Raw genomic sequence first — 15284 nt, 5'->3', positions numbered from 1 at the left:
TTTGATTTCTTCCTTTCTTGATTTGAAGTCTCTTGTAAGTATTGGGCATAGTGCTGTATCTCTGTGTTCATTGTTCAGTAGGCTATGCTAGCAATAGAAACCGGGTCTGCTCCTTTGACTTCTTCTCCTTATTTCTTGTCATTCGTTACTTTACCATTATGTTATATGCCGTGTCCACTACAGCGCAAATGAAGACTTCCTTTCATATCCTAGGTCCATGACGGTATAGCTTACCTCGTTGTGCAAGTCTGGTAAGGAGCTTTCTTCTGCTGATAGTCGTATACGCATACACTACAGCGTGTACTGAATCCCCGATGTATCTTAGGAAGTTTTCATCTTAGATTTACAAAAAAATGAATATGTCTCAGAGAGTATAGTTCTATACATTTCTACTTTTAACATTACAAGTACCTTTCTACTTGTGGCATGACAGGATATGTAATGCAGTTGTGTCCTCATGATTTCAATAACAAACTTGTTTTTTGTAGTGCAGAGCGCATGTTTCTTTTCTTTTTCTCAGCTCAAATTGTTCTGTTGCGCCGGGACCTGCCCATCCTTCTGATAGTATTTTTTTGTGGGAGTGCTGTGCTCCTTTTCATGATAGCGTATTCGATCTGTTGTCTCTGGCGTGCGATGGCACGTTGCTGATGCTTGTATTTGATTTTCAGCGGCTGTTTACTAGGAATTTGTATTTTACAATGCTCAACTTGTGACTTTGAGTTTGAAGTCTTTTGTTGAGGACAGAGCCGTTGTGCGAATACTTGACGCGTGTTTGTGTGTGTGTGTGGGGAGGGGGGATTCACTGGCCAAAAAAGCCACTTAGTCATAGCTGTGTGGTGTAGACCAGGCTGGATAGTGGCGGTCAATTCTTCAGCCTTGCAAGCTGTTGAATGGTGCAATCCCAGCACAAGTTGCTATAGCTTCTGCTGTAGTATCGCTATCATCGCCTCTGGCGATGGGCGTCAAATGGTCAAATGGTGTGTGTGTGTGTGTGTGTGTGTGTGTGTGTGCATATGTGTGTAGATATGTGTGTGTGCACATGTGTGTGCATGGGGGGGGGGGGGGGGGGCACGGGTGTGCGTTTGAGCATGTAAAGACCATGCTGGTATTACACTGACACGATTCCACCAGAATACCACATCTTTTCAGGGCTTTATGTACAATCTTCGCATTCTATACGTAACACAATTACAAGAGCATGCGCCTCCTACATGTACATGTATGTGTGAGACCGATTGACCCGCAAAGATTGCAACATTTGTACCGGCAGTATTATCATTATACAAAATTAAATCGTCATAGAAACAAAATTAATCATCTCCGAACTTGCTTTTTTCACAAAACGAAATATTTCCGTTATGGGGCCAGCCTGGGCCATGGGGCATGGGCCGGAGCCGGCCATACTAGCTGCTAGCACTGGGATAGGGTTGACCAATTAATTATTTCCCTGCCCGGCCGACGGTTACAGAACTTGAACATTGATGCATGTGCTTCATGGAAGTAGGATCTAGGAGCAATACAAATGCAAACCCAGAAAACCAGAAAAGGAAAAAATATGCAACCCAAAAGAAAAACAAGGGTGTGATGTTAAAACTCCAAGGTATAAATGTCACTGATTCCTAAGCGGTCAGATGCATAGCATACTTGACTACTCCCTTATGTACATGTAAGATGAAAGGGAGACATGTTGCTAATAGTCCAGGGGCGTCTGAAACGGTACGGTCACTACAGTATTGACCGTACCACTTTTTGCCCCAGGTACCCCGTGAATCAATGAAATACACTGATCTGGGTTCTAAATTTCCAAAATGTTCAGCTCAGGCAGCCCAAGCCTCCCCCACGAGTAAATTGTACTTCAGATGGCTGACTGTATCCACACTAAAATACCTTCCGACGCCCCTGACTACGGTTGTGCCGAGAAAAATGTGTGCGCCGTGAGCTACTTCCACTCGGTCTACTGTGTATTCATATCGGTGTTGTACAATGGACTGCTGAGGTAAAGGCGTAAACGCGGCCTCAAAGATAATCAGATAAGAAGTATGAAGAGTAGAATAGCAGATGCAGCCATGTCACGGTATGTGAAATGATTACTGGTATAATGCCGTCGACACCCAGTTTAATGATCCAACATATTCATAACATTGTATGGTGGAGAGAGAGAGCCTCGGAGAGAAAGAGAGAGAGACAGAGAGACAGAGAGAGACAGAACCACAGACAATGAAGCACAGACAATGAAACACAGACAATGAAGCACAGGTTCGACTCGCTTGCGGCTACCGAGCTGCACATGTACGATTTAACAGCAAGCACCTACATTCACACGTTTGTTTCCTCAAGTCAGTCATGTGCAGACAAACACCAAATGTTCCTGCCACACAGGGGTTAGTTGACCAGGACCCAAGCAAGAAAAGGAAATCTCTGTTCAAAGTGAAGGAACCAATGATGACTCGGGCCGCTATCAGCTAAAACGAATGCCAAGACAGCTTGGATTTCAGCTGTACCGGGCCAATCTGGGAAAGTAACAATTGTTCCTTGGTCCAATCACTGGTTCGTTCGACATCGCTGTGCATAGTGTGACCACGACCGCAGTCTGTGGAGACAGGAGGATACAGGGGTGCAACATCAAACAGTCAGCACATGTCATCATGGTTACATGTCCACTTCGCATAGCATTCAGCTTCCAGTTGGCTGATGAGGTCCTTGTCCGCTCAGAGCAGAAGGCAACTTTGACGGTGTGCGCCGTGTTGTGCTTTTCCTTCACTGCATCCACTTCAGGTAGGTTCTGTTAGACCTTCAAAGTCAACATTGATGCATTTATGTGCAGTACCAGACTTGCCAGAACGGCATCTAAAGGAGAACAGAGGACAGAGACACAGAAGGGCAGAGGAAAGATTGAGCACATTTAACTCACGGTGCTGCACTCACGTCCCCATAGCAACGGTAGTAAAAGAAGTGCAGTGATTACAGCAGAAGTAGCCCGAACGCGCACCAACTGGTAGAGAAATATTTTTAAAATATAATCAAATGTTTTTTTTTACTATAGCTCTGATGTCCCTCAAGCTGTGCTAGCTCCTCAGCAGCCACTTCGTAACTTAGCATTGATAAACCCTACACCGACACAGACACAAATGGTTTCTTCGCTGCAAACCCGTCAAAATGTCAACCAATTTTCGTCCAGGAGCCACCATCAGCTGAGGTACGTGAACAAAACGAGGTGTGTGAAGGGTGTTTCCATGTATACAACAGCCGGGTATATGGTACATGTACAGTCAAACCTCGTTAGGACGAACTTCAAGGGACTGAACAAATTTGTTTGTCTTATCGGGAGTTCTTCTTATCCAGATCTGACAAAACATCGATATGCATATCAGATGGATTGTATTTACGTGAAGGTGCATGCTGTGGTACATGGGAAGCATGTTATTCTTAGCATAAGCCAGAAACAGGTACATGTAAGTACAATGACAAAGACAATGAATCACGACTGTGTCGAAAGTTCGTACAGCGCAGTGATTATTTTGTTCAAAACACGCTTGAAAACAATTTGCACTGTACGTACAATATGACCTCGACGGAAAAGAAGAAGAAAAAAGGCAGCCAGCGCACGCGCACGCTCGTGGACCGAAAGTTCGTACTACATGTACATGACCACACTGACTTTGTTCAAATCACACTTGAAAATAGTTCGTCTTCGCGAAAGTTCGCTGTACAGAAGTTCGTCGTAAACGAATAATTTTGACTTGAATTGATGCCTGGCCAACCATAGGATTGGCCTTAGTTCGTACTAATGGAAAGTTCGCCTTATCAGTGTTCGTCCTAACGAGGTTTGACTGTACATCCAAAAACAACACAATTCAAAATCCTGTGTTACTGAAACACCCTCAACAAAAGGGTTCCTATCTGCATTGAGAAGAGAGCGTGAGCAAAAGATCCAGACTACCAGTAGGCTTACCAATGCATAGACTGATTGGGAGCCAGAAGATCTCTGAAGACCTTGATGTGACTAGGATAATTGATCATCAGATCGTTGACGACCTTGCCGCTATTCTGTGTACGTTCAGCTCCATGCTCGAGTATTACCTGCGTACACAGACAATCATTATATGAATAGCATGAATACATGAAGCGTCTATGATTACACAAAAGGCGACAAGCTCCAAATTTGAGGAACTGAGACTTTTGAGCTCATTGTAATCTATATGTCTAGAGGCACCTTCACAGAAACTTTCACATTCAAAATCTTAATCATTGAAAACAGATAGAAATGATACTTCGACAATCGACATGCTGCAGATTGTGAATAGCAACTGAATAAGTTAGAGCGGTTGTCAGTTGACAAACCCCCTCAGTTTCTTATGATGCAGTTGCGTGACGTCCACCACTTTCTTAGTGAGCTTCACAACATGTTGGTGATAACTGTCAACTGTTATGTGTAACATCTCAATAGGGCTTGAAAGTGATGATGTCACAAGTCAACAAATAACGATAAATAACAACTTCTGGATCAAATTTGACCCACTCTGCCCATAGTGAAAGTAGTGTGATGGGGAGGCGTTTGTGTCGCATGCAGGTGAGATCTTTCTGTACAAGGAGTGGGTCCACTATCGAGACAGTCCAGGTTTGCTACTACCGGCGGATGCGTCACCTTGGGAGAGCCAGCCAAACCTGTCTGAATCCATACAAAAACTGGGTCCAAGTGGTTCCAAACGTCAGCGTTGTCATGGCTCAGGGCTGGCTGTGACGTAGCACTTTCAAGACAAACTGTGAGAAGTACAGTGGATATCGGTTATAAAGTCATCGGACATAGTGATAAACCGGCTATATTGATACAAAATGAAAATATCAAAAGCAAAACCAGAAAAAGCCAGTCAAATTATCATTATAACCAATATATCGTATATAGCGATAAATCGGCTATAAGGATACAGAATCACCATTCAAAACACCTCTTTGTGCAGAAAAATTATCGTCTATAGTGATAGGAACACACGAGTGTGAGGCATTGATGTCTCGACTTGGAGCCACATGTGTGTTGTCATAGGGTATTCTGGTCTGGTGCTTCCTGGATGATGCCTTTGGGCCAAGAAGTTCTTCACTCTAGACTGGAGAAGGTGCAGTAGCATCCATCACGTATCAGTACGCTACATTAGCGCGATCGAGCACCCACACGTGTATAATGTGTATGTATGACGCGCGCAGTTGAACATCGCCTGTAGTGATATACCGGTTATAGTGATAAAATGTGAAAAATCAGAAGGGCACGTTATAACCAATATCTACTGTATGTGAGAAGTATGTGAGAAGTAAATGAGTTCAGTGTCCCTCAGACCTACATGTACTTGAGCCTGTGTGTATATACACCACCGCATGCTCTTCACGATGTGCTTTCTGGGGTAGAGAATGAAAAGGGACTGAAGGTAGCGAATGTACATATGATTGAGAGCAACTTCCAAAGCAACCTCGATCACCCAGTCCGTCATACGGTAGCGTAAAAGCTCTGCCGTAAGCACTCTTCAAGCAGTGGATCATCCTGCTTGATAACGTATACCTTCAACAAATTCAGTCCAGTTTCATCCCAACTTACAGACAGGACACTGATCATGACGAGTATGCAGCGGTAAGTAAAAACAAACGGTCACGTCACCGTGGAATGCCTCCTGATCTACATGTACTTCGAAGTACATTATAGTCACTACCAACAACACACAACACAATATTATTTTCTACTCACTGGGATGATGAAGCATCCTTGCGACTTCAAAGCTGAAGCGAGAAGTGTGCAATATCCATTGGGTGACATAGCTGGATGATGCAGGAGTCGTGTATCTCTAACACCCAGGCAGGCCACAACACTGAAACCATGACGTGCAGCTGCAGTCATATCTACTGATAGACCATTGAAAACATCGCCCGGATACTTGGAAGTCTCCACTGGCTTACTATCTCGGTTGACAATGCACAATGCGTGAACGGCCACACCATCAACCAGAGAGACGCCAGTGGTGTGTTCTGGACCAATGAAGCATGACAGCATATCATACATTCGACCCGTGTTTGGACTCAAACCTTTTTTTCTGAACCACTCTGAGCACTGGTTCATGATTTCTCGCCGTTGCTTGTTAGTAACTAGTAGTGTGTCGAGCAAAACAAGCCGCTGAAGATGATGGGCACCGCACTCTAACAAGAAACAGCACACAAATATGCAAACAGAAAGACTGATTGACAAAGACAGAAAGGAAGGGGCAATGATGCTGCGGACAGATGATGAAGGGTCCTACCAACATACCGGCTATCGCATACTTCAAAATAGTAAATGAGGTGACTCAATTCCAGGGTTGGTAGGACATCCTTTAAAACATCGTGAACGAATGTATGGTGGTGAAAACGGTTATAACATTCACCGGGAAATATGCTGTGTGGACTATAAATTTCAAGGCTTGACTAACTCTAGTTGATTGTTCCCCTTTCCGGGGTTAAGCCAGAAACACATGACAGGGTTTAGGTCATATCAACTGCTCCTTTTGGTGGACTTTCTCGTTACTAGTCGATTCAAGAGCGCTTTTTTTGTAAACGAAAAGCACCTAGAATCCACAACTGTAGCGATTTTTCCCTGCAATACCTCAAGGCGCAGCAGGAACAGCGGCCAATGTGACATATGAGCTCCATGTTCCCCTCCATTTTCCATTATTCAAGTTCTATCTCAACGTTGACTTGCTAATTGTTTTCTTCTTCATTTCATTGGTCAATAGCCTCTTTTTATACTCTGCACCTGGTCTTACAATCTACTGGCACATACAGCAGACAATTTCCCTTTTCTACCACAGCTGCATTCCACATTTGCTTCTCCGCTTCTTTTTATTCCCACCGGCCCAGGTCCAGCTAAGGGATTCATGAAATCATGCACTGGCGGAAAAAGGCGGACTACACAAAAGGAGCAAGACGTAACTGATTTGCAAAAATAAAAAGGACCAAGGAGCTACAAGTTACGCATGAGCTGATTGTTTAGTTACTGCAGTGGTCTTAGTGGACATTATAGCGTAACTTGTAGTTTCTTGGTCCTTTTTATTTCAATAAATCAATCCTTGGCTCTCCGTCCGAGTCCATACTTATCTGATTGATACTGATATACCGTTCTTTCGATGTTTTTGACAATTGTCTTCTTAAGAATGATAATCATTCTGAAGAAGACAATAGTTGAAACGCTAATATACCGTAAAATCCCGCCAGAGCGCCCCTACCTCCTCGACGCTTCAGGTGGGGAGGGGCGGATGGGCGAGTCCTACTTGCCGCACTCAGTGCTACATGAAAAGTACTCACCCTACGAAAACTGTTCGTGCATCTCGTACACCGACCAAAGGTCAAGAGCCAGGAGTCGTACAGACCCGACAAAACGGAGGGTTTGTGCGATCCCTGGTCAAGAGGGTGGGCACTGTTGCGTACATTTCCAACGGGGTTGAGCCCGCGTCTGCAGTACAGTACGGCATCACAGACTGCGACAGAGTCATACGAGGATACAATCAATCACGTCCCTGACAAGAAGTCAGGGAGGGGCGGATGGGAGAGACGGGGCGCTCTGGCGGGATTTTACGGTAATCCGAAACTCGGGTATTGAGCCAATAATACATGTAGAAAAGAAAAAGGACATATGGAAATGAGTTAAGAGTAACTCTCCACCACTGTAACTAGATACTATATACAGTCAGAAAGTGCAACAACTAGGCACAAAACTGACAGAGTAGTGAGACATTCGACGTCCTGATACCTAGCTTCAACACATCTCCATAGCGCTAACCGACAGCCTTCCAACTTGGAAGGTTCAAGGTTATGGAGAGACCAAAGAGGGGAAGGTAAGCGCACCGAAAATGAGCACAAGCTACAGTTCCAACGGAACAAAGAATGCCGATTGTTACTGGACGATGACGAGACCAGTAGGATACTTGACAAAGCGGTCTAACTACAATTCGAAGCAGCAAAGCAGCACACCACCCAACTTGGGTGGCTCAGAAATATCAAAGATAAGTACAGAAGGGGGAAGCTTTGCGAAAACGAATTGTACAAGCCGAACGCCAAACTCCTACAGTACTCCCCATGCATGACATTGTGATGGACTAGTTGACTACAAAACAAGTTGTTTCACACGACGTACGTTTCGCCGTATGGTTCGTGAGGGCTCATCAGGTGTGCAATTCGAAACTCGGGTATTGAGCCAATAATAAAGACATTCTTTGTTCCGTTGGGACTGTAGTTTGTGCTCATTTTCGTTGCGCTTACCTTCCCCTCTTTGGTCTCTCCATAACCTTGAACCTCCCGAGTTGGAAGGCTGTCGGTTAGCGCTAAGGAGATGTGTTGAAGCTAGGTATCAGGACGTCGAATGTCTCACTACTCTGTCAGTTTTGTGCCTAGTTGTTGCACATTCTGACTGTATATAGTATCTAGTTACAGTGGTGGAGAGTTAGTCTTAACTCGTTTCCATATGTCCTCTTCTTTTCTACAGCTAATATAATTATCAGTATCAATCAGACAACTCTTGCTCCCATTGTGTGGTCACCTTTTTCCACCCGGATACCATGTGACAGTCAGTAAACACTCTGAAAACACACTTACTCTGTATGAGTTGATCAACACTGATCAGCTTCAGCAAGGCACTGCACTCTACACCACACAGTGTACAGTAGAGAAGTAGTCTGAACACTTCAGCATGACGATGCTTGGGATCACCTGTACTCTCTATGGCTGAATAGCGACTCATCAAGTCCACAGCTAGCGTAGGATCAGCAATGTTCAACGAAAACAGTGCATAAACACAACTGTCAATATCTCTACATTCACTAATGGATTGAACATCAAACTGATTCTGTAGCAGCTTCCTGAACTCAGGCGTCGTACATCGACATTTTGATGCCCAGTACAGTATCCACCTTAGTATAACTTGATTCTTGCTATCCCGCCATAGATCTGTAGGTAAACTAGCTGCGTGATCCAGTACAGCTACGACTAGATTAGTCACTGCGCTGTCCTCCTCGGTAACCATGGTAACCCTAGCACAAGCCTGGAGGATGGTCATGAGCTTCGGTACACTAGTTATGTCCTTAAGATGACGTTGAATCAGAGAAACTTGTGAAGTCAGGTGGCTAGGTTGAAACATTTGTGCAGTAACCATGGCAGTGCAGAGACCATCAATAGCCAAATTGGCATCCCGTACAGTGGTATCCTGACGCAGAGACCTATCTGAGTGGCATCTCACGGGTTGAGGGGTGCAAAGCGGCGTGGCTTTAAACGTGTTAGCTACAAGTCGTCTAGACCGGGCCAGTGTGCTCATACCATAACCATGCTGAAGAAAGTTACTCCGCACAGTCCTCAGACTGCCGGGCAACTTTGAAGCAAACATGATGTGTTAGTTACTTGCATGAGTGACACTAGTTTACACAAACACTTCCTTCTACGCTCAACTGAATGACAACTCGTAGTCACTGCACGCTGTCTGCTGACAGTGCCGTTCTCTGGGAAACACCACAAAACAGCACACACACACAGAAAACACAACATTCCACTCAACAGTTTCCTCGGAGACAAGAATGCAATGATACCGAGAAGAACAAAACCTTTCAAGATGTTCAAGAGCCTGACGTGTGCCCTTTTTCTCAGTATCAATACATTCTACTCACATTACACATTAAGTGCGGATATCAGCAGATTTCAAAGATGATCGTGGCACAATACTCGCACTGTTGACCTTCAAGTGTAGTGCTACAAAAAATTAAAATAATAAGCCTCCAGATCCAAAAAGAAGGCTTATGTATGCTGCGACGGTGAATTCCCAGGCATTGGTGGAGTCTGCGGCTACTGGTGATAATATTATGGTTTTGAATCCACCAACGGTAGTTCCAACAAAAGTCGCCTAAAGTGCATGAAAGTGCGAACTCCCGACTTCACCCCAGACAGATGTGCCTTTATGAACCCTCTGTTAGTGACTATCAACTGCTTTTCGTTGAATTGCCTGAAAAGTTTTGTTTTTTCACGGCTGAGCGTAGCAAAAGAGTGCAAAAAACCTATTTTTCACTCGCAAATATTTTCATGCGTTTGCTCTTGTTCTCTGCGCAACTCCGTTGAACCTGCCATCGTGGTCGTTGTTTTTCCTCGTGGTAGTTGAAGTTGCCCGCCCACCCACCCTGGTTTCAGGGAGGTCTTCCGCTGTTCTTCTTGATATTCTATGCCAATGTTTGTGGCTTATGATTATGACATACACTGGTTATTTATTACATACCATTTCTTGCTGTCTCTATTCTTGGGGCCGACTGGCAGCGGGGCAGGAATTAATGAAATAGAAAGGTTTTTTGGCCGAAAGGAGTGTTTTTCCTCTAGCCCGGTTGAGCGGTCGCGGCTAGGAATGTAGGGAGTCATTGTTTTCAGGCGCTCCCCTGCTGCCCAGTTACCCATACTTACCACTGGCCATGCTGTTTCACTTGATTTTACGGCCTTTTCTCCCGCTTGCTGGCGGTGCTTTGATGGATTTAAATGTTTTTCGACAATTTATCTAACTGTTATTATGTGGCTGCGAGTGTGTGGTTTTTTGCTTCTACTCATTTCTGGAAAACCACTACGGTGGTGAGTGTAATTGCTCTGGTAGACCACTACCCCATGTACTGAACAGTTGCTTTGTGAGTGAAAAGCACAAAATTTGAATAATGAGCAGGGAGGCGCCACTTTTCACACCAGAGTGCTCAAAGACAGTAGGGGGTGGGGTTAGGGCGCGCCCCCTACTCTCCTTTCGCTAGAACCCTGATAATGACTAGTAAAAAAGTGTAGAAATAGCTGAATGTCAGTGATTGCTTTTGCCCCCTATGGGCATGTCAAATACTGACAAATAGTGCAGGGAAAACATTCGTACTCATGCTTGACTAGTAAGTCCATGCACTCCGAGCTTTGCTCGTCGCGAATGCCGGGAATCTGCTGGTTCTTCCATTGTGCTCATCATAGATTTCATATGCAAACTTGATATGGAGAGGTCTGAGCGTTATTAGTGATGTTCTGCTCAGCGTTGCGGGAACGCGGCGCGAAGAATCCCGGGAACACTCTTTGCATTCCCGGAACATATCAAAAGGAAACTTGTTCTGCTCTACGTACATTATACGTTCGGGTAAAGAAATCACGCGCAAAGTGTACTGGGAATTTCCCCTTCTAAATTCGGCAGTTTTCTGCCTGCGCTTGAATGATGATAGTAATACCCAGCAGATCCGCACGCATTTTCTTTGCGTGAGCCACAACATAGAGAACCTCATCTACGAGTAGAAATCTGGACCCAAAACACGTGAAGCCGTAGACTCTAACCCAGACACCTGTTCTCTACGTTTCACATATGAGTATAGCAGAACCCGACTACTCGGACTAATGTGAACCGGTTGAGAATGGCGATAGTGTGGCATACACCAGGGACCTCTTTCAACACTGAAGACAGGACACTGGACAGAACCGAGGACTTCCGGTGATTTCAGTGACTTGTAACTATTCTAACACTCTGATCATTGTACATTTACATGATTCGTGGACTACATGTACTTGCCACTAGGCACTATTCCATTTTTATTCCCGTAGCTATGCAGAAGACGTTACTTCAGTAACGTCTGGCGCTAGCCAGGGTCCACACAGCTTTAATTTGGTGTTTGTTTGTGTGTTTGTGTCACGCCTGGCGCTATCCCGTATCTGTCCAGCACTGTACCGTACCATCAAACACAGCTTGCCACATACAGCTGGCCGCAATATTCAAATAGGGCTTTCAAACGCAAAATCATAACGTCAAGCAACTTGGAAGAATGAGTATGAATGCGAAGTGTATGGGGGAATGCATGTGGGGCGATAGTGCGGGTTCGAATCCCAGGTAATGCCTAAAAAAAATAGGAGAATTTGAAAAATTTATAACACCCCTTTTCTTTTTTTGCCGTCATCAAGGCGGTAGACGGTGTCGTATTACCCTCGATCGTACCTGTCCCGTACCTGTCCCGTACCGTACCGTACATTCAAAGACGGCTGGCCACAATGCATATTCAAATAGGGCATTCAAATACAAGATCATAACGTGAAGCAACTTGGAAGAATTGGTATGTATGCGAAGTGTATCGGGAGATGCATGCAGGGCGATAGCGCGGGTTCGAATCCCAGGTTAGGCCACCCTTTGTTAATTCATTGTTTAACGTCCTTTCTTTCGCGAAAAGGTACGCGGGAGGGCGAAAAAAAAACAAAAGCCCATTCCAAAAACTGGAAACCCCAATCAAACATTTTGACCAGTAAAGCATGTGATATATACAATATTTCTGGGTCTAACGGCACTTGCAGGCATAGAACAACACTCTTTGATGGTACATTGGAGCACAAGCCTGATGAATCCAACAAAACAGGTACATAGCATGGAGTTAGCATGTCATGAATTCATTACATCTGGATTTTTACTAGGACACACACCGTACGATATTTAAAAGCCAACAAAAAAAGAAAAAGAACACAAGACAAAGGCATGCCCGGGAGGCAAGATTATAAGTTTAAGGTCATGATCGGCACACTGTGAAACTACACAATCATGTATTTACAACTTCGCATATTATTGGTACTACTACTTTCTTGTTTTTTTTCCGGTCGGAGGCAAAAAGGTACGCGGGCGCGGACGTTAAACAACGAAAAAAGAAAGGGTGGCCTTATGTCTAAAAACAAAAAGTAGAAACTAATTACTTATAAGAATTTATAACATCCCTATGCTTTTTTTGTCTAGGTCATCAAGGCAAAAAAGCATAGCGTAGGGCCCTGAGCTTCCAAGCTCTCTCGTTTATTTTTGTAAGCAGAACATAGTGCCATTAGTGGATTCGTGGTGTATCAGTGCGGTATGCCCTATCGATGCAGGGCTCAAAGAGTTCCGGACACGAGTACTCCGAGCCTTTCACGCTTCACAGCTTAGCTAACAACAGCAGCAGCACGCCAAGGACACACGATCCGAGTCTTTCCTAGCCTAGGCAAAGGTGCGGATATCAATGAGAAAGCGCGCAATGCTTTCTTCACTCTCACCTGTATAATCGCGCGATGCTGCAGAAGTGAAGTTCAGCACTGTGCAAAATAATGCTTTACAGCTACCGGTACTAGCGATCGATGAACCGTTGCCCACTCGTACGATCGTACTCACTCTCACAGTATGCGGTAGTGAATGCACAGGGAGTCTGGAGCCAATTATCAGTACCACTAGTAGCTATTAGTAGTACACAATACACACGTTGTTGGTTTGACAGCATATTTTATCTACTACAGTCCATTCACATCATCATGATCATACCAATAATTATGATTGTACAAATACAAGGCATTATTTTTTTTCTAAGTGAATGCACGCTTGCTTGCGGCTCCTTTAAAAAAACCGGATCAAAATCTGTCCAAATTTGAGAGAGAAAATGGAAAATTGATTTTTTTAGCTAGCTTTGCTGGCTGATTGCCATGCATTAGCATGCGCCGCTGCTTTGTCTTTGAAGAAGAGATATGCAGTGTCCTACGCTGGATGCAAACATGGCGACTTAGACCCAACCTGACTAAAACCGAAATAATGTTCCTTCCCCCAATCTCATCCATGTCACTTTTACACCATCCTGATTTCCCAGAACCCATAAAGGTTGTTTCCAACCATAAACACCTGGGAATAATGCTTGATGATCGTCTCTCTTGGTCTTTCCATATTGATGCTCTTTGCAGCCGTTCAAGCTCTGCCCTAGGTGTTATACGTCCCCATTGTTTCCATCTTCCTTTCAAATGTAAAATTTTGTTTTACAAACTGTACATCCTGCCTCTTTTCATGTACGCTGCTGTTAGCTGGTGTGGCTTGTCCTCGGTTCTCGCTGAGCATCTCGAAATCCACCATAGAAAACTTCTTCGTATCCTATTTAGTCTACCCCCTCTCTACCCTTCTGCTTCCCTGTATGTCCTTGCAAATACTTGCCCACTGTCGACCCACCGTCAAAAATTAATTTGCACTTTTGCTCACAAATTTAAACTAGCTCTACATCCTCCTCATCTTAACGTGTATAACTGGTTCCGAATCACAGATGGCTCCCAGACAAGATGCTCTGTTGCCCTCCCCTTGGCTAAAACGTCCTCCCTTGTACGCTCTCCACACTTTGTTGCTTACTCTGCTTGGCTTGCGCTGCCCGCTACTACGCGCAATGCCAGTACCCTGGACGCATTTAAATCTGCTCACTAGATTCACCATCACCTGTCCCTCCCATGCTTCTCCGTCTTGACCATTACTTTTCTTCTTTTATTCACCATGGTTGGTTAACACCCACATCTCCCGTACTGGCTGATTTTCTTCTCATGCCATGAGGTGTTGTCTATAATAATAATAATAATAAGTCATGCACCTTATTGATCATCTCAACGCATCCACGTGGGGCATTCCCGATCCCCTGTCAGGCTGGCGCTGGCCTACATGTTGGGCATACACAATGGCCCTTTGACTGGATGGAAAAGAGTGCACACTTATGGTCCCTTTGACTGGAAAAGAGTGCACACAAGTTAGTTATACTTATAGTGAATGGACTGTAGTATTATAAATACTAGGGCTGAAACGATCGTGGATTTTCAAGTATCGATTACTCTTTAGCTTAGCGATCGAGTAATCGATTATACTCGTTAGCAAATAGAGTCATAATTCTGTGCAAACATTACTGTTTCCACAAACTATGCCTTCATAATACCAACAAATCTGCATTAGTGAAAGGGTAGCTCCGAAATATGGCAGTTTTGAAGTCAATTTAACCTCAGAACATGAACCATACCCCTGGCAACTGCATACTCCCAGCGGAAACTGATTCAAACTTCACAAAACGAGGGCTTTAATACAGTACTCATGGTACTTTCTTGACACAAATTTAAAAAACGCAAAATAATCGTAATCGGTAATCTAAACGATTGCTCGATCGTTAGAGTTATCAAACGAGTACTCGATTATTCGGTATAATCGTTTGGCAGCTGAGCCCTAATAAATACCATACATAACATAGTACGTATAGTCTGCTACTACTAGTACATGACATGTTGTAGTACTTTCAACTAGTACTAGTAGGCCACGTAGGACCAGAGTTTGGGTTTTTTCTCCTTCTTTTCTTTCCCCTTTTTCATAAAGCTGTTGGAGTGTTGCCATTCACAAAATTTTTTACTTCTTCTATTTTGCTGTTCAACTTTTGATCAATTATTTTTGAATTCTTTGCTCTCCGGCAGCTCCTTGCAATCAGGGAGTAGTACAATACCGGGCCGGC

General features: G+C 44.2%; 2 protein-coding genes across 3 annotated transcripts in view; one reads left to right on the top strand and one right to left on the bottom strand.

Annotated features, from left to right (window-relative positions):
- Positions 1–760, top strand: part of LOC135822224 (uncharacterized) — a 6587-nt gene extending 5827 nt beyond the window's left edge. The window contains exon 7 of the mRNA XM_065334945.1: positions 184–760. Coding sequence (XP_065191017.1) covers positions 184–192 — 9 coding nt within the window. The 3' untranslated portion in view covers positions 193–760. The remainder of the gene's footprint in view (positions 1–183) is intronic.
- A 760-nt stretch (positions 761–1520) lies between these two features.
- On the bottom strand, positions 1521–13231 carry LOC135822223 (uncharacterized). 2 transcript variants are annotated; one of them, XM_065334944.1, is made up of 6 exons: positions 13051–13231; positions 9403–9500; positions 8605–8760; positions 5732–6177; positions 3953–4080; positions 1522–2847 (listed from the first exon to the last, which is right to left on the bottom strand). In XM_065334944.1, coding segments are annotated over exons 3-6 (720 nt in total). In that variant the 5' UTR covers positions 8750–8760; positions 9403–9500; positions 13051–13231; the 3' UTR covers positions 1522–2846. The 2 variants fall into 2 exon arrangements, with proteins under 2 accessions (XP_065191015.1, XP_065191016.1); XM_065334943.1 differs by having other exon boundaries at positions 1521–2847; positions 8605–9500.
- Between the last annotated feature and the right edge of the window lie 2053 nt (positions 13232–15284).

Source organism: Sycon ciliatum, chromosome 8 (assembly GCF_964019385.1).
Source record: "Sycon ciliatum chromosome 8, ocSycCili1.1, whole genome shotgun sequence".
Classification (NCBI taxonomy): domain Eukaryota; kingdom Metazoa; phylum Porifera; class Calcarea; order Leucosolenida; family Sycettidae; genus Sycon; species Sycon ciliatum.
This window is presented reverse-complemented; position numbering and strand designations above follow the sequence as displayed.